Raw genomic sequence first — 19,270 nt, 5'->3', positions numbered from 1 at the left:
GGCCAGTTGCATACACGAGCCCAGCCTGATCGCTCACTCCCCCACCAAGACACGCCGCGTGCCTCAGTCTGAAGCCCTCAAGAGCCTGCGACCCCTTTCACGAAACCCCGGTCTACGATGCGTACGCACAGAGACACGATTACCGGCCCTGTCTGCGGACCATCATTATGAGCCTGAGCGGTGTCTTCGATACCGACAGCTCGCAGCCTCACTTCAAACCTGCAAAACTTCTCCCACCACCTCGTCAGATCCGCTTCGTTTCGGCCAACGGACAACCACACGCAAAGAGGAGGCGCATAAATGCTGCTTGCTTGACATGTCGCAAAAGGAAGACTCGCTGTTCGGGTGAACGTCCGCAGTGCAAAACCTGCACGGAAAATGGTCATGTCTGTTCTGGATTTGCGGAGCCGCAGTCTAGGAAGGATGATGAAGGAGCAGAGCATGATGTTGAAGATCAGAAGAACTCGGGGTCATCGACCCCTTGGAGATACGGCACAGAAACTGAGGGTCAGCACTCATTGCGACCTAAGGCAGAACGGCTGCCATCAACGGGCAATGTCACAACTGCAAAGGCGGGCGACAGAGACGAAGCGGCCGGTATCATCAGTCCTGCAAGCAATAACACCGCAAATAGCTTGACATCCACCAGAAACCGTGTTCCCTATTTTCGTTACTTCGGCCCGACTGCAATTGTCCCTGGATTCAAGCAGATGGTCGTTCAGGTCAAAGACCACCGTCGAAGCTTGCCATCTATGCCGGGGGAATCTCCTTCGTCAGGCGCGCCTTTCGAGTCGAACTCCCTCGGAGGCCAGGACAGACTCGCTGCTGAAATACCGTTCTACGATGCTACGACCTCAGCACCAAATGCTCCGTTAATCACACATCTGTGCGATACCTTCTTTACGCACCTTGGCTGCAACTACCCTTTCTTACAGCGGGAACGGTTTCTCGGGGATTTGGAGGATAAGCGCGTCGAGGCCATCCTCGTTGATGCTGTCTGCGCTGTTGCTGCCAGATTCTCATCTGACCCTCTGCTATTGACTTCCAATGATGCGTCCATTCCCCTGGATGCGGACAACAACGTGAAAAGAGCGTTCCGTGGTCAACCGTTCGCTCAGAGAGCCATGGCTGCAGTCATTGATACCTTCTCATGCCCCACTATAGCGGTAACTCAAGCGTGCATATTGTTGGCATACGAAGAATTTGGCGAAGATCACGATAGCGGTCTGTGGATGTATCTTGGGACCGCCATCCGAATGGCCCAGGACCTTGGCATGCAAAAGCTCGAAGGCTTGCAACTTGAGGGACGCATCGGACCGACCCCCAAGACGGCGAAACACGGACATGAAGGCAAGGCTGAGGAGCAAAGAAGATACCAGCAGCAGCAGACTCTCTCGCAAAATCTGTCGGGCGAAGACAGCACCCAACTTGAAGACCGAAGGGCAAGTGAACAGGAACGTATCGACACCTTTTGGGCCATATTCTTCCTGGACCGAGCTGTATCATCTGGAGTCGGTCGCCCGGTCACCCTTCGAGACAAGGATATCGAGATATCCTTCCCCTATCGCTCGGATGACACCATCATTAGTGGCTACCCAGACCCTTTCCCACCTATGATACAGATCGTACATATGTATGGACGGGTTGCTGATGTTCTGAACAATATAAAAGATGTCAGTCAAGTGACACCTGAAATTCTGAAGCGATTGGCAAGCATGGAGAAGGATCTCACGGGTGAGTAGCCCTCTCATGCATGTTAGGCGATGTGCTAATTGATTAGGTATCTACCAGCGCTTGTCGCCCAAACTACACTTCAACGCCACGAATTTCCAGCACTATGTCAAAGCAGGCCATGGCACGAACTTCATCTTGCTGCATTTCTGGTTCCACACTTTGATCGTGCTCGTCCACCAACCAACACTACTGCATTCCTTCGAAGGGGAGATTCAGCAGCTTTTCCCCGACAGTCGGGAATTGTCCATGTCTTCTGCCAAAACCATCGCCGACATCCTTGCTTTTGCCGAGCTGATAGACGTGAAGAGTTTTATTGGCAGCCCATTCACAAGCCAGCCTATGTATGTTGCAGCATGTGCTTTTCTAGCTGAAGCTGCCGCTCACGCTTCCCAACCACCGTCTCGAGCGGTGTCCCCTCCCAGAAATCCCTTACCTCGAGCTCGCTTAGAAACAGTGCACTTGAAGTCTCTGATGGAACAGAAAGCTGCTTCTGCGCGCCATACCTTGCTAGCTACTGCCGCCAATCAGAACTATCAGCGGTGTTACAAAGCTTTGAAAACATTGGAGTCGTACTGGGCCGGATGCCGTTATATTTTGACTGCGCTTGACCAGAAATCTAAAGGCCTGAAGGATCCGCTGCTCTTTACCGCCGAAGACCTTGATGGAGAGATGCCATCAACCGAGCCTTCTTTCACTACACCTGGCTGGCGGAGGAGTACTGCCTTCGCAGCATCTCTGGATGCTTATGGGAATGCTCTGCGTCGACTGCCAGCACTTGGCCAGTGGAGTGAGACGACGCCGTTTACACCGAAAATGGATTTGGGCCAAGCGATTGGATGGTCGTTGACTGGGACCGCAAATTCGCCCGCCCCCAACATCAGCTTCCTCTATCCAAATACTAATGGGGATGACGGTGGGCAGACGACGTCGAAGCCAATGAAAATTGAGCAAGTCAGTTCGAGTGCAGCACAGCCAGTCGCAAGCAATCTGCAAGAAGGCATGATGGAACGGCCCGGGCCACAAATCCCTTCACCCCAAATTGACCATGTAGGCCGCAATTATCAACTGCACTACTCGACCAGGAACAAGTCCTCGTCTCTGCCTTATGATCCAGTATCTACGGCAGAAGCTGACCTCCTGCTTGGTCTACATGCACCTTATGCTACAAGCGCAACGAACCCGCAGATTCCTCATAGTGTCTCCAACCAAGGCCGGCCGGTCCAGAGCTTTGACTATACCGCTCTTCAGACTACCCATGGGCCGGCTTCTGTCACCTTTCAACAGCAGTGCATCACCCCTCAACAGCAGAGCTTCAATAACAACATGTATGTTGAAGCACAAGACGTGGAAATGAGCGGGCAACAGCTTAGCTTCAATTTCCCTGGGGGCGACATGATACCCTGGCTCGAATACTTGCCTCAGGATGTCCTCAGTTATTTTGGAGACTCCCAGGTTTTAGGGAACGGTTTGACTCCAGGCGAGCCGCATGGGCCCGGATGAACACCCTGGCAGTGTGAGTGTTGCACGACACAACGTGATGGTCAACCGCCAGCAGCGGTCGGTGCTATTCAGTGCAAGCAATGAAGCCAAGCAGTCGATGGCTTACTGCAAATGATGGGCACTATGTCGACTTGCCCTTGACAAAAGTGTAACAAGGGGCTGAAATGAAATGGTCGCCAACGCTCGGGGCAGTGGCATTCCTCTGCCCCCCTGCTTCTCCAGGACACCAAAGACTGCAAGCTCCGCGCAGATTCGATTTTAGTTACAGCCACCAATAGTCCTCCACATACTCGAGAAGACCCTAAGCTTCCTTTTGGAATTCTTTAGTTGGATTCGCGTCAGAGACGCGTCGAAGCAGGATATTACAACTACATCCGAGACACCTGCGTTTTGCGTCCTGTATGTCTCTTCATACAAGATGTCTGGATTACTGTTCTTGGTGCTTTGCTTCTCTTTGCTCTACAGTTCACATGCGCTACAGACTCCCAGCGTTGTGACTACCGTCGTGTATGTTACGAGTACAATCTGCCCCGTGCCGCCGACATGTCTGCGGTCTACAACTTCCACCACAAACACACCTCCTTCTTCATTTATTACGAGCACCTCAACTTCCAAAGCGTCCACGACCACATCCACAACCAGCAGCGTCGTTGTATCCCCTACTGACAATCCCTTTACAATACGCATCTTCACCCAAGATGAAACCTTACAAAAGCGTGCCTACCATTACGTTGCCTTTGACAGTGATACCGCAATCATAGTGGACGATCTTCGAGACGCTGCCCTTTTCAATCTGGTCAACGGATATCTGATCAGTGATAACAAGTTCGTCGGTGTCAGCAATGCCACTGGATACCAGGTATTGCAAAAATACGACCAACCTGTAAATGTGAGTGTTGGATGGTTCATGGATTCCGACCGTGGTATAGGCATTCAAAGTCCACTGTTCGCTGCGGGTGATGGCACCGCTGGATTCTGCACCCTTCCGAATGGAACTGTCGTGATGGAGATTACGGACTCTCCGGAAGCATGCTCCGATGCGGATTTGGCAGCCCTTCCCAGTAAGTACCAAACACCACAGGTCAGGCGGTTACTCCTTTCTAACTCTACATAGTGACTCCAACATCCACAAGCAGCTTGGAGACGACGACCACAACCACTACCATGAGTACGGATGCTGTAGGGGCTACTACGACCAGTGACTCTACAACTTCCTCGGTACCGGTTACGACAAGTTCTGTGTCGCTTCCAACGACGACCACGTCGACCACCACCTCAGCTCGGCCAACAAGTACGACAGCAACATCACCGTCCAGCACTGTCACAAGTTCGACAGTTGCTAGCGCGACAACGAGTAGCACGACTAACTCAGCCTCAAGTACTTCGAGCTCTACCACCTCGACCTCGACTTCGGGCGTGACCACGACCACAAGTACTTCGCAATCTAGCAGTGCGGTGTCAAGCACTACCAGGTCCACTACATCCACTGCCCTTACGACCACGTCAACGTCAACGTCAACATCTATGCTCACAACCAGTCCCTCCTCCACCACTAGCACTACCACTCTAAGTACGCCAACGTCTTGGAGAAACACTACTAGCACGACCACGACATTAACGGCAGCCTCGACCTCAACGACACGTTCGACCATAGCAACCACTTCAACGACGTCGACAACCTCAACAACCTCAACATCAGGCAGATCTACCTCCACCTCAACGACGACGAGCACGACAACGAGCACTTCTACTACAGCAACGACAACAACGACAACAACAACGAGTTCCACCACATCAACTCCAACGTCGAGTACCACGAGCACTACGTCGACGTCAACGACTTCTACCACGTCAACGACAACATCAACTAGAACGAGCACCTCCACCACACCAATGTCGACAACTACAACAACATCCACCACCACAACCACCACCACCACCACAACCACCACCACCACCACAACCACTTCTGCGGCAACAACAACGACATCAACCACTACCACTACATCCAGCACTTCAACCACAACAACACCGGCCTCTTCTCCCGTTTGTGGCACGCAGTTTCCTACTCTATGCGCGAACTTCCTATCTATGCATCTGATCGCTGACCAGACATGTTTAACCCCCCAGGGGTGTACTCTGGCCGATATGATGTTGATTGGCAGGAATCTATTCAATGCGAACCCATCAGCAGGATCCTATGCCATTGACACACATGCCAATACCGTCTACCTTCTTGATGTGACGGCGGCTCAGTTCTCGGCCCTGGTCCATTCGGCTGGACCACAGGCAACGGTCTGTGCTCCCTTCGATCCGTCTGTGTCGCTTGCGGTTTTTGATGTGGGATGCACAAGTGCTTCGACAACGACATCTACGACCTCGACAACAGCGAGTCTCCCAACCACGACAACGAGTACCACTACAAGTAGGACAACCACGACAACGACGACTCCAAGCACAACCACCTCTTCCACAACGTCAACGACTATCACACCGACAACGCCAACCACCACTACGCCGTCGACTACAACTACTAGTAACACTACCACCACTACACCGTCGACGACAACTACTAGCACCACTACCACGACTACTAGGACCACAACGACAACATCCACTACAACTTCGACGTCGACCACAACGAGAACCACGACAACTTCCACAACGACAACTACGACGGCAGCAGCGACACCAACAGGCCCCTTCTGCAATACCTGGGTTCAGACCTCGGCATGCCCTAACAGCCTCGATTGGGAGTTGTGGAACTGTGTGACCTGTACCACGCCACCTTGCACGCCAGCACAGATGTATGCCCTCGCCGTCAATTTAGCCCGGAGCTCCACTGCCGAGTACCCCGGGATACTGTTCTCCTTCACATATCTGAACAACATTGCCTATACGTTTGGAGAAAGCCCAGCTCAGATCGCATCGGACCTCCCGGCGGACAATAATGTATTTTGTAACAGTCAAGTGTTGTCGTCGATTACGATATATGACTACTCTTGTGCTCGGCCGTAAGCGGGGGATCACAATGACCAAGAAGAGCACAACAGCGATATTAGCGAAAGGGCAGGTCAGAATTGACGAGGCCAATGCGTTCAATTGCGGAAGCCATTCGTTGCTGGTGAGAGTCAAAGTGGCATGTAGTGTAGGAGTTTGGACGGGCCGAGGCAGTCATGTCGAGCTAATAAAACGTTTTATTCTGTCTGACCTACTAGGTAGGTACTGCATGATTTGACGGATAGGTCGAGGAGTGTCCCCAAACATTCAAAAGAACATTTTTTCTGAAGCAATATGCCCTACAAGGACAGTGAGCAGTGAGGTTACCAGATGTTTCAAAGACTGATGAATGATAGTAGCGTCTATAAGAACCGTGACTTGAAGAGTGATGAGAATCACTACTGCACTGCAATTTGCTGTAACCGAAAGTGGGTACTTGACAACCACCTAGATCAAAAACAGATTAGCTACACATCGCTAAACCATTTTGGCCATTAGTGCACACCCTACTGTTATTGAAGATATATAAGGTTGTGCTGGCAAGATTTTCTTCCAGAAGCTCACACAGAAATGTGCGTGTTTCACTCTTGGCAAGATGGCCGAGCGGTCTAAGGCGTACGCTTCAGGTGCGTATGGGTAACACCGCGTGGGTTCGAATCCCACTCTTGTCAACCTATCTTTCTTTTTGTGTTTTGCTTTCGCCCTTTTGTTATATTTCTTTTGTTGCATGGACAACACGAGTGTGCACTCACACTGGCATCGCTGGACAGATGTGATGTATATCTTTAGCTTTTTGCATAACATGGAATAAATGTAGCTGAGCAGGATGAGTACAACTACTGGGCTTGGTTGGTTAATTGCAACGTAAGATGTATGCTACTAGTATCAGTAGGTGTAGGATGCGATCAGGATCGAACGAGGCTCTGGGCTACCTACTTCATAGTCGTGCAATTGAAATAGGGTGTCCATTTGATTGTCACTACTACTATTGCAGCCGTAGGTTGGATCAGCTGGAGCAATTGAACGAGGTACCTTCCTAGGTAGGTACACTGCAGGACAGGAGTTGCGGCAGCAGCACGCGACGGTTGGTGACGACGGGAGGTGTAGTGGCGCTGCAGCCTGTCGGGAGAAGTTTTCTTCATCCGTTCTTTGACCCCGAATGATGAGTTCATCATGGATACTTGAATTTGTCCACGGACATTCTTGCGTGCCGAACATCAGTCCACCATCTATTATTGCCTTCAAACCATACTGCAGCCTCAAAAGTGAAGCCTTCTCTTCGGGGCCGAAGATGTGGCGCTTCGGTCGAAAAGAATGAAATTCTTCAGCCACAGCCACGGAGTCTCCATGTGACGTCGGGGCGGACCGATAGAATGGAGTCCGGACTCCAGCACAACGCGTGGCCTGGGCTGGCAGGTCGAGATTTCCAAGGTTCGCCCCCTTTCTGTCCGCCAGGTGTGTGGCTTGAACGTGATCTGGCTAGGCAGCCAGACTCGCGACATCTCTTTGTTGTTCGCCACAGATTGCGTCGGACGGGTGCAGCCTTGGTTGATCATCCAATGACCGGTGAATACCAGACCAAGCGGGTGGCGTTGAACGGACCCCAGCTACAATGTACAGTCCGAGCCGCGTCGCTGCGTAAGCCGATTCGTTGCCTCTAGGACCGAGACGAATGCGAATAATGTGTTTGCCTGGCCGCGGGGTCGACACGCCTGTCTGTGCCAGTTGTGAGAGTTGAGTTGCGATACAAGAGGTATAAAAGATGCCTTGTTCCTGAGCTGTCTTTCGCTTTTCAGTTCTACTGTTCTATCATCACTCCCAAAGCTTTATCAATATCAAAGGGTTCAGGATATACCTTACAGCATACTGTAAGTGAAACTGAAAGACCAAGACCTACTCCGCTACGCTCCGTAGGATCATGCCTCCCTTGAACTTTCCACCTCCCCTATTCCATATGAATCCCCCACCAAATCCCTTCTGGGACTTTGTCGCCGGTATTGAGGACCATCCTTTCTTCGCTCAATACCGTGCACCATTCCCTCCCGCTGGACCGCCACCACCACCGCAACCGCCGCACGCAGCCCGTCCAACGGCCGACACCACCGCTACCGAGGCCGACGAGAAAGCCCAAGGTAAGCAACAACAACAGCAAACCAACGTCGAGGGTCCGCCAGAGGTCGATCCAACTACCCTCCGTCCCGAAGGCCACAGCATGCCTTTCCGTGGCCGCGGCCGATTCGCCGAAGCGTTCAACGATCGCGACAGAAGCAAAAGCCCAAGCAACACAAGCGGCAGTGGTAGTGATAGTTGCAATGAAGGCCGCCAACACCGCCGAAGGGGTTCCCGTGGCCGCGGAGACCATCATCAACATCGTCCTCATGGTCACCATGGCCGTCATGGGCCACATGGACATGGGCCTTGGGGAGGACGGGGTGGTCATCGTGGACCACCGCCGCCACCGCCTTTTGGTATGCCTCCATTCATGATGTTTGGAGGGTCCCCTGGTTTTGGGGGACACGGACCTCATGGACCTCCTCCGCCGCCTCCCCCAGGTGGTGAAGGCCCTCATGGACACGGTCATGGACCTCACCCACCTCCACCCCCACCTCCCGGTGCCGAAGGCCCCCATGGTCACGGCCACGGCCCCGGTCCGCATGGTCGAGGCGGCTTCGGCTGGTCTCGCGGACGTGGCGGTTGTCCCAGAGGCGGATTTGGACGTCATGGACCTGGGCATCGCTCGCCGCCCCATGGTGCTCCCTTTGGAGGACATGGACCACGTCCCCGCCAGGGTCCCTTCGACTTGGGGACCCTTTTCAACAACCTCGGAGAGCGTTTCGGCGTCGACCTAACTCCTCTCGCAGGAAGTCTAGGTCTGGACGCTGGTCGATTCAACTCACCACGCTCCCAAGAGAGTGACTTTGAACCCAAAACGGACATCTTTGACAGTCCGTCTCACTACATCATGCACCTTTCACTTCCCGGTGCGAAGAAGTCCGACGTTGGTGTGGAATGGGATGGCGAACACTCCGTCCTGCGTGTGACTGGGGTTGTCCATCGCCCAGGCGTCGACGAGGAAATGATGTCCCATCTTGTCGTGGATGGACGAAAGCGCGAGACAGGGGTTTTCGAGAAGAACATTCGACTCGGCACACAGAAAGAGCCAGCTAGCGTCGATGTCGCCGGTATCACCGCCAAGATGGTCGACGGGGTTCTCATTGTCAGTGTCCCCAAGGTCGAGAAGAAGTTCCAGAAGAAGGAAGTCCGGATCGAGAACTCCCCTCCAGCAGAAGACACGCACATGGATGAAGAGGACGTGTCTGCTGCGGCTGATGCTGCTTACATGGAAATGGGCCGAGACCACACAATGTGGAGTGCCGACACGACACAGAACTCCACCAAGGATTCGTCCAGCAAGGAAACACCAAAAGAAGCCGAGCACCAGACCGCCAGGGACGACCGCTCGGAGACACTGGGCTTCGACCATCCCAACGCCACGGTTGACACGCTACCTGCGTACGAACCGGAAAAGAGTGACTCGCAGAAGAATTACAACAATGGCCAGCAGAGGCAAGAGACGCGTGGTCTTCCCGCACATGAGGAGGAAATGAGTGACTGGGAAAAAGCAGGCTCCGAAGATGAAGGGGAGGGCGAATACGTCAAGATCAACGTCGACTAACTGTCCAAATGTGATAAGAGTTATATCTTTCTGGTTGGGCCGGTTAGTCAGTCAGACATTGGATAATATTGTGCTTGGGCATATCGGCGTTCGGCTTCATGGATTTGGTTGATATCTACATTAGGAGCACGAGATGCTCTGATTTTGTGCCTTGAACTTCTCTTCATGGCGCACCAAAAATATGACCTCACGTATATTATTACTAGCTAGCCACCAAAGTACAGTAACGAGATTTTCTTTTGCAACTTTCTCTTTCATCGATCTTTCCTTAACTATTCTGTCAGCCTTGTCAGGACTGGCGAGGCTGGACGCTGCACGTGAAGCCTTGGCAGGCGTGAAGAATATCTTTGTAGAAATTCAGATGGCGAGTTCTACAGTCCCTTATCTTTGCAACCCAATGTTTAGCACGCTCACTCGCATTAACACTTATCTTCAAAACAAGAAAACACCACTACAATGCACATCAAAAGATAATGCGTCCAAATATGCTGATTTGAACCCTATTTCGATAAGATACGGTACCTTTACGCAAGTCGAGGAGCTGAGCCGAGCAGTACAAGCGACCCTTTTTTCAGCTTGGCAGCTACTGATAAGGTCTCAAGTCTGGTGCAAATGGTATAAACCTCGCGCCACACCGCACCAGGCCGGTCCTTGACCTCCCCCCCACATCGCCCTCCTGGCTTTTCACAACTCTTTGGCCTCCTTGGAGTCGTGGGTTTTCTCATCAATATGTTCATCGCTGCCGCGTTGAAGTCGGTCCAGACCAAGCTCGGCGTTGATTTGGGCCATGCGTTCCTGATCTGCGCTGACAACGCCGCTAGACCCGAAGATGAGATCCATTTCTTCCAGCGTGAGTTGCTTCGTCTCGGGGACTATGACAAGATTAGCATGATTCCACCGCAAGAATTCCAAGATGACTCCTTACCAAAGAACCAAATAAAGCCGGCTCCCAATGTGATCAACAGTCCGAAAAGGATAAAGGTGCCGTATCGGATGCCGGTGATCATGTCCGGAGTGACTTGGCCCACGATGAAATTGTTCATCCAGTTCGATGAAGCTCCGAGAGCGATGCCGTAAGGACGAGCCGACATGGGCCAAATCTCAGCGACGACGATCCATGCACAAGGTCCCCAAGACCATCCGAAGTGAATCACAAAGAGCCAAACCATAGCAATAGCAGCCCATCCGGCTCCCTTGTGAGTCGGCCATTGGTGTTCATTCTTGGCGAAGATGATGGCGATGATAAAGTGGCACAAACCCATTCCCAACGCACCTAGGGCCAGTGCGGGACGTCTCCCAATCCGGTCAATGTACAAGATCGCTGGAATGGTGGCCAAAAACATGGCGATACCAACCACACCGGTGGCCAACAGCGAAGTGGTGTTGGACGACAAGCCGAGGGCGCCAAAGATCTGGAAGGATGTTAGCCACGTCTTAATACAACGCCACTGGAATCGTTTGTTCTTACCTGAGGAGCATAGTACAGAACTGCATTAATTCCGGTCCATTGTTGGAAAAACATGGTGACAGTAGCCACGATGACGCGGCGGAACATGGGCATGGTCCTGAAGAGCGAACCAATGGCCACGAATTGCAACTTGATGATGTTCATGGGTGTCAATGAAGCCAGATGAGGGAAGTGCGCCTCCACGGTTCTCTTCTCAAAGATTGACTGGGCCTTGATTTCGAGGAACTCTAGCTCGATCAGTTCGTGATCCACGGGCATGGATCTGAGCGTGGCCAGCGTCTTGCGAGCTTCTTGTTCCCGGCCGTGATGCACGAGCCATCGAGGTGTGAATGGCATGAAGATCATTCCAATCAGCAGGATGAGGGCAGGGAAGAGCTGAAGGGCCAAAGGGACGAGCCAGGCGGCCTCGGATTGACCCTGGCCGGTGCCACCGATATAGTTGGTTCCATAGTCCTGAAGAAAGGTCAGTTTGTCCCCAGCTTTCTGACAATTTCGTGGAATCACTTACAATCCAGAAGCTGACCATAATGCCGAATTCGATGGCAAATTGTTGGACACCAATAAGCAACCCTCGCAGCTCGGGAGGCGAGCATTCCGCGACGTACATTGGAACGATCATGGACAACGAGCCTACGCCCATACCGACCTGAATACAGCAATCAGATTTGGCCCAGAAGCTGCCAAGGCAGTTGTCTAACTCACCACGAAGCGACCGCCCAAGATGCCAGAATGTCCGGTCGATGTTGCTGTACATTGCACAATGACCCCGAGGATGAAGATCGACGTGTTGACCAAGATTGCGTATTTTCTCGAGATGAGTTCGGCCAAGAACCCAGAGTACAAGGTGCCGAACCAGGCGCCGAGTTCCAAGATGGAAGTGAGCCATCCTTTCTTCGTTGTGTTGGTGGTATAAACTCCCATGTGGTGATTGAAGGATGTCATGGTCCTATTTCATATTTCCGCGGTCAGCCAATGCAGAGCAGGAAAGCCTGTCGAGGATGGACCAGGCCTGAACAGAATACCACTTACAGGACGCCGCTGAAAACGCCCTGATTGTAGCCATAGAGAAGGCCACCGATGCAAGCGAAACATGCGATACCAAAGACGCGGAAGTTCCTCAGTAAGGCCTGCGGACCAGCCTTGCCGGCCAGCTGCAGACGGTGCTGAAGCGCGGCATCGGTGAATTGGGAGGGTTTCCTTGCTGTTCCTGCTCCTGCTCCGACGAGGGAGGGTTTCCTTCCAGTTCCGACCATGTTGACAGGCTCTGGGGATTATGGGGATATCGGGACTGAAATTGTATGCCTCAACTACAAAGACCGGCAAAGAAAGCTGTTCAGGAAGCCGGACGACGACGATGTTGTATACTCACCACCCCTGGCATCATTAGCATCTTGCCACGGCTGGCTTCAGGCTAATTCGATCCTCCACGACACCACATGGTATGGATGGCAACTCCGGCCTCACCAGGATAGACGGCTGTGTGGCAGGTATGTCATTGGCAGCCTGCCATGAATCATGGTCAGTTGGCCAAATCAACGGCAATCACGATGCCCGGCAACGCTTTGGATTTGCTTAATCAGGAAAAGCACGAACAAGCATCCTGAGGATCGGCATATGGCCGGTGCCAGTGCGGCTTCGAAACGCAAAGCTGGCCGGTTGCCGTGCGCCAATAGTTGGCGGCGTGTGACCGAAATTGGATCACATCGAGCAAGCGAACGGCAACGTTCAAGTTGTCCAAGTCAGACCCCGGCATGTTGACTGTGTTCGATTCGTTCCCATTTAGTCGACACCACTGCTCGAGCCTTGTGATGGCCGCTATGCAATCATCCATCCACCCGGACTGAAGGATGTGAATATCGAAGTGCCGAAGAATGTTCCACGTAAAACGGCTGAAAGAAATCTGAGAGGTTGTCCAAATCTCGCCTGAATCACGGCTGGGTTTAGTGGGTGATCATGAGAGGCTGTGGACCCCCTGTTCCTCCACATCATACAGACCGGCTCTGCACATGGTTAGTATTGCCTCCACCTCCGCATTCCAGGTCATATTAGCCTAATACCCGGGCACAGTGACGGTGGGTGGGAGTCAACTCTGTACCTTTAGCTTAGGCTAACTGGGGATCATTCCACCACCAGTCTTGCATGACATGCGCTCGAGGCCTTCTCAAAATGCCCTGGTTCACAGCTACAGAACAAGAAGCAGTGGCAAGACGAAGTAAGTGGCCAGAACAGACTTTTGTTGCCGTGTGTTGCCGGACACCCGCTCCAACCTCCACAATTGTCAACTGCCCTGGACGACCCTTGCATTACTGGTCCCGAACATTGCTCAGCCGGTGTTGGGTATATCGAACAGGGCTAGGCCTGCATATCGATGAGGTTGTTATGCGTCTCGTAGCTGCAGGAGCAGAACTCTTTCACCTACAGCTACGGATGTACATCCACAACTAAACCAGATGAGGCTGCTCGAAAGCTCACCCGCTAGGGACTCCAGCGTACCCCGACTCGAAAAATTGCCCTGCTGTGACGTCCTGGGACTTGACTCACAAGTCAACCGTCTCTTCTGCCGGCAATGGGCCTTTGGACGATCATCGAGGCGAAGGCTATTTTGTTGAAGTATGCAATGGACTTCTCCACGAGGTTACTCCCTCGACCTTGTCAATGGCAGCTTTTAAGCGGAGAAATAAAAAATGGTAAGCGCAAGGTGGGTTAAATGTACATTGTCCGGTTCGTATGCATTGGAGGTTTAAAAAAGCTCCTCGTCCCCATGAGTGAAACTTCTCCAGGTTGTTGCAGTTGCTAGCTTTTGCCAGTGGTATCTTTAGGTATGGCTATGATTGCGTTGGGCTTCTTTGCCCTCCTTGCTGCTCCAGCAGCCGCGGATTTGTTTCCCGACTGTGTCCATGGACCCCTCTCGAATAATACTGTCTGCAACACGAACGCGTCGGTGGCCGACCGGGCAAAAGCGCTAGTTGCTGCCTTGACAAATGAGGAGAAATTCAATCTCACGGGAAACACCTCGCCAGGAGTCCCGCGATTGGGACTGTACAGTTATCAATGGTGGCGTGAGTGCATCGAGGATTTGTTCAAGGGCCGCAGAAGAGACTGACATGGACTACAGAGGAGGCATTGCATGGCGTCGCCAGCTCTCCTGGTGTGAATTTCAGCACGTCCGGGGACTTTTCGCATGCGACGTCGTTCCCGCAACCAATCTTGATGAGTGCCGCCTTTGACGACGCGCTGATCAATGCGGTGGCTACGGTCGTTAGTACCGAAGCGAGGGCTTTTAATAACGTGAATCGCAGTGGATTGGATTTCTGGACTCCAAACATCAATCCTTACAAGTGAGTACAACAACTACGTTCTGTGGGGCTGAGCCGCCATGGGCAATTTGGACGTAGCTAATGTTGAGTCTGAAGGGATCCACGATGGGGCAGAGGTCAAGAAACCCCCGGAGAAGACACTTTTCATTTGAAGTCCTACGTGGCTGCTCTGATCGATGGGCTACAAGGCGGTCTAAATCCGCCCATCAAAAAGGTGATTGCCACATGCAAGCATTTTGTAGCGTACGACCTGGAAGACTGGATCACCACAGACAGGTACAACTTTGACGCCATTGTGTCGACCCAGGATTTGGCCGAATATTATATGCAACCGTTCCAGACTTGCGCTCGAGACGCACGCGTAGGGTGAGCGAAATAAGTTTCAGTCCGAAAATTTCTCGAGCTAATTGTCAATCAGATCCATCATGTGCTCGTACAATGCGATGAATGGAGTCCCAACTTGCGCCGACCCGTACATCCTACAGACTGTCCTGCGAGAGCATTGGAATTGGACTGATGACGGACAATATGTCACCTCTGACTGCGATGCGATTCAAAACATCTATGCGCCGCATTATTACGAGCCAACCAGGGAACAAGCGGTAGCCGATGCTTTGACCGCTGGCACCGATTTGAACTGCGTAAGATATCATATGATTCGTGCCAGCAGCGACCACTTTGCTGATTCTTCATACAGGGAACTTACTACCAAACACATCTCCCTGCCGCGTTTAGCGAGGGATTGTTCAATCAGACGGTCATTGACCAAACAATCACGCGGCTGTATTCTGCTTTGATCAAACTCGGATACTTTGACCCGCCCTCGGCGACACCTTACCGGTCGTTGAACTGGTCAGACGTGTCCACCCCAGCCGCAGAAGCGTTGGCACTCAAGGCCGCCGAAGAGGGAATTGTACTGCTCAAGAACGACGGTCTTCTGCCGCTGTCGTTCCCGACGGACAAAAACACCACAGTTGCCATCATCGGCGGTTGGGCCAATGCCACCACCACAATGCAGGGCAACTATTTTGGAATAGCTCCATACTTGCACTCGCCACTGTACGCGCTTCAACAACTACCAAACATCAACGCCGTCTACGGCGGTGGATTTGGAGTGCCGACGACGGACGGATGGGACGAATTGCTAGGCGCAGCAGGAGAAGCCGACTTGATCATCATTGCCGACGGTTTAACCACGTCGGACGAATCCGAAAGCAACGACCGATACACCATCGGGTGGCAGCCAGCGGCGATCGACATCATCAACCAGCTGTCAGGGATGGGCAAACCAACTGTGTTTCTACAGATGGGCGACCAACTGGACAACACACCGCTCCTCAACAACCCCAACATCTCGGCTCTTATCTGGGGAGGATATCCCGGCATGGCTGGCGGTGATGCGCTCATCAATATTCTTACTGGCAAAGCTGCTCCTGCAGGCCGTCTACCTGTCACTCAGTACCCGGCCGACTACGTCAACCAGGTCAACATGACAGACATGGAGCTCCGACCCAACGCGACCTCGGGCAATCCTGGGCGCACGTATAAATGGTACAACAACGCCGTGCTGCCTTTTGGGTATGGATTGCATTATACCAACTTTAGCGTCGCTGCTTCTGCCCAAGGTCAGGCACAGACACAAAGCGGGCCAAGTTCGAATTCCAGTCAAGGTCAAGGAACCTCGTACAACATTTCGTCTCTTGTCTCGAGCTGCGACCGCTCACAATATGCATATCTCGACTTATGTCCGTTTGAATCGTTCAACGTCAACGTGACCAACACGGGATCGAAGTTGGCTTCGGACTTTGTCGCTTTGGGCTTCATCAGCGGGAGCTATGGGCCCCAACCGTACCCGATCAAACAACTTGTCGCGTATCAGCGCTTGTTCAATATCAGTGCAGGCGCCTCGGCCACCGCGACTCTGAATCTGACATTGGGCAGTCTAGCTCGCCACGACGAGAACGGTAATGCCGTCTTGTATCCCGGTGACTATGGGCTGTTGATCGATGTGCCTACGCAGGCGGTCCTGAACTTTACTTTGACGGGAAGTCAGGCCGTCTTGGACGAGTGGCCGCAACCGCCGACTAAGGGGTAAAACCGGACTAGAGTCTAGCGGAGATTAACTCGATGACAAGGTTGGCTGTCCTCTGGATGGGACTAATGACATTAATGGTTGGTTTTGGTTCATGAGAAGTTGGCAGTTTGGACAAAAGGGAGGAAGACTCTGGAGATGGTGGACGCTAATACCTAAGGTATTTAAAATACATCAGGAATATACTTGGTACTCTGTACTCAATACTGTGGTACAGCCCAGTTCTGTCCGAGAAGAACATGACGTCCATCGTCTGGTTTCTATCCAGCACTCGGCGTCCAGCCGCAGCAGCGAGCAGTGGAACCGAGTGACAATAGGTATAACTGAATCGAAAATGCCCGTCCAGAGAGTGAGATCGTGCCCTATAATGCAGTACAGCGTGCTATACTGGTAACGGAGGTGCAGCAATTTGTTTTGTGTCTCCTCGGTCGAAGCTTGTGTCTTCGACCGAAGACCCGGAAAGATGTCTTTGTCCCACATACCAAGATAGTTCTAGTGGGATTTCACACCATTATCTCAGCCTCGCGGTCTAGGCTTTCGGTTGTACTACACTGTACAACTTGAACAAACTATATGACATGGATGTAATGACTCAATGCCTCAGCCTTGCATTACGTCGTTGGCCTGGTCCAACAAAGGCCTGGGTGTTGAGACAAATGGCACGACCCTTGCAGGTGTTGATGAGACTGGTAGGTACCAAGAATTGGTAGGTGCTGTATAAATACCCATCCCCATAGCCCGATCCTCAGCATCAGCGCAATCTATCTGTTCAACACCGACGACAAGAGAAGAGAGACTTCAAGTTCTGAACAGCGTCCGTTCCTACGTGGCAATCGTTTCAATACCCTCCTACTGAGCTGAGTACTCTCTGGACTCGCAACTGTGATGCCACTGGGTGGCAATAGTATAACTACTACCAGCACTGATACTTCGATCGCTATGGCGACAGTGGAAGTGAGTAGTGTGATCACCACCACTGCCACAGGCAGTATGACTACATTGGAGCTGCTGGACTCGACCGGAGGAGACATTTTCACACGTTCAGATCGGGGAGAGATCTCTAATACCGCCAATACCGATGAAGACGGTTTCAATCACACCATTACAGAATCATCGCCGTCTCCCAGCATCGCAGCTACTATCAGCACCACTGCAGATTTAAGCCGGAGAGACGTCCTCAACGGTCGAATTCCCAACGCGGCCGACGACAATGAAGACAGTTTCAGTTTCAGTTTTAGTTTCAGTTTCAATAACACGGTGCCACCAGACTCATCACCATCACCATCTCTAACCAGCATCGTCGACGACAACCACGACCACGACACCGCCCCCGCAGCCACTGTTGACAATGACAGTGACGTTGACGTTGACGAGGACTACAAAAACGACGTTGACGAGAACGAGAACCAATACGGAAACGGCGACTACAATGACTCGTCCAACTCAAACTCATCTCAATATCAATATCAATATCTATCCCAATGTCTATTCTGCAACATCCCCCACTCCTCCCTCGACGACAATCTGATCCATATGTCCAAAACGCACGGATTTCAAATCGTCGACCATCCTGCAAATTTGTTATTGGTCGACGTTTCAACCTTGCTCACATATTTCCATTCGTTGATCTTTGACTGTTTCGAATGTCTCTACTGCGGCACGCAGCGACATTCTTGTCAAGCGGTGCAGCAGCACATGAGGGACAAGGGGCATTGTAAATATGATTTGGAAAACAATGACGAGGTTCGAGAGTTTTATGAGGTGCAGGATGACAATCTGCCACACCGGCACGACCAGAGTTCAACTTCTCCCACGTTGAGAGAAGACAGAAGCACTCGAGGACCGAGGAGACGAGTGCGACGAGGACGACAACCATCAAGACGGGCGGATGCACGATCACAGGCCAACCGGCGGATCGAGTCTGTCGTCGGGACACAGATATCGAGACCGCCACCGACACCCTCGCACTCCGTACTCGGATGGGGTGGACTGTGTCTGGTCCCGCGTACAAGTACGAAAGCACTCAAACAAAAATCCATGCTCTCCAACTTGCGTGCAGATGACCGTGCAAGTCTGATGCATTTACCGACGTCACAGCAGAAGGCATTACTTGCCACGCAGCACAAACAGATGGAACAGGCGAGCAGAAAAGAACAGACGGACCGGACGAGACTTGAGAGTGCGGCGAATCGGTTCGGCTGTTTGGGGAAAATCAGGTTGGTGAGGAAACCGCCTCATACGGGAAATGTGCATAGTTTGAAGAGGTGATATTATATCATTCGTTTGGAGATTGAAATAGATAAATGTATGAATGGGAGGAATAGTATTTACGACTTATCCTGCCTATTGTGTAAGTTCCCGTAGACGCTTTATCTTGGTACTATTAGTGAGTAAATAATGTTTCATATCGCGTCTTCTGCGGGAAACGTAATGGCTTGCACGGCCAATACCTTAGTTGTTCGATATGTAGTTTGTAGATATAT

General features: G+C 52.0%; 6 protein-coding genes across 7 annotated transcripts; 5 read left to right on the top strand and 1 right to left on the bottom strand.

Annotated features, from left to right (window-relative positions):
- Positions 1-167: 167 nt before the first annotated feature.
- HMPREF1120_04565 (uncharacterized protein) lies at positions 168-3,234 on the top strand (the record flags this gene model as incomplete). The annotated part of the gene is made up of 2 exons (XM_009158697.1): positions 168-1,734; positions 1,781-3,234. The coding sequence occupies 2 exons, from the start codon at positions 168-170 to the stop codon at positions 3,232-3,234; spliced, it is 3,021 nt and encodes a 1,006-aa protein (XP_009156945.1).
- A 418-nt stretch (positions 3,235-3,652) lies between these two features.
- HMPREF1120_04564 (uncharacterized protein) lies at positions 3,653-5,105 on the top strand (the record flags this gene model as incomplete). The annotated part of the gene is made up of 3 exons (XM_009158696.1): positions 3,653-4,295; positions 4,349-4,814; positions 4,859-5,105. 3 exons carry the CDS (start codon positions 3,653-3,655, stop codon positions 5,103-5,105), a joined length of 1,356 nt encoding a protein of 451 aa, XP_009156944.1.
- A 2,775-nt stretch (positions 5,106-7,880) lies between these two features.
- Positions 7,881-10,155, top strand: HMPREF1120_04563 (uncharacterized protein). The gene has a single exon (XM_009158695.1). The coding sequence runs from the start codon at positions 8,153-8,155 to the stop codon at positions 9,908-9,910; it is 1,758 nt and encodes a 585-aa protein (XP_009156943.1). The 5' UTR covers positions 7,881-8,152; the 3' UTR covers positions 9,911-10,155.
- Positions 10,156-10,199: 44 nt separating this feature from the next.
- HMPREF1120_04561 lies at positions 10,200-17,168 on the top strand. 2 transcript variants are annotated; one of them, XM_009158693.1, is made up of 7 exons: positions 10,200-11,841; positions 11,897-13,387; positions 13,512-14,437; positions 14,494-14,716; positions 14,792-15,061; positions 15,114-15,336; positions 15,393-17,168. In XM_009158693.1, the coding sequence occupies exons 3-7, from the start codon at positions 14,200-14,202 to the stop codon at positions 16,788-16,790; spliced, it is 2,352 nt and encodes a 783-aa protein (XP_009156941.1). In that variant the 5' UTR covers positions 10,200-11,841; positions 11,897-13,387; positions 13,512-14,199; the 3' UTR covers positions 16,791-17,168. The 2 variants fall into 2 exon arrangements, with proteins under 2 accessions (XP_009156941.1, XP_009156940.1); XM_009158692.1 differs by having other exon boundaries at positions 13,446-14,437.
- On the bottom strand, positions 10,395-13,199 carry HMPREF1120_04562 (MFS transporter, SP family, sugar:H+ symporter). The gene is made up of 6 exons (XM_009158694.1): positions 12,408-13,199; positions 12,081-12,324; positions 11,887-12,024; positions 11,379-11,831; positions 10,836-11,322; positions 10,395-10,782 (listed from the first exon to the last, which is right to left on the bottom strand). The coding sequence occupies exons 1-6, from the start codon at positions 12,629-12,631 to the stop codon at positions 10,595-10,597; spliced, it is 1,734 nt and encodes a 577-aa protein (XP_009156942.1). The 5' UTR covers positions 12,632-13,199; the 3' UTR covers positions 10,395-10,594.
- A 208-nt stretch (positions 17,169-17,376) lies between the features above and the next one.
- On the top strand, positions 17,377-19,199 carry HMPREF1120_04560 (uncharacterized protein). Its single transcript, XM_009158691.1, has one exon. It carries the CDS (start codon positions 17,673-17,675, stop codon positions 19,053-19,055), a length of 1,383 nt encoding a protein of 460 aa, XP_009156939.1. The 5' UTR covers positions 17,377-17,672; the 3' UTR covers positions 19,056-19,199.
- The last annotated feature ends 71 nt before the right edge of the window (positions 19,200-19,270 follow it).

The sequence above is a fragment of the Exophiala dermatitidis genome (assembly GCF_000230625.1).
Source record: "Exophiala dermatitidis NIH/UT8656 unplaced genomic scaffold supercont1.4, whole genome shotgun sequence".
Classification (NCBI taxonomy): domain Eukaryota; kingdom Fungi; phylum Ascomycota; class Eurotiomycetes; order Chaetothyriales; family Herpotrichiellaceae; genus Exophiala; species Exophiala dermatitidis.
Note: the sequence above shows the minus strand (reverse complement) of the source record. Positions and strands in the feature narration are given on the sequence as shown.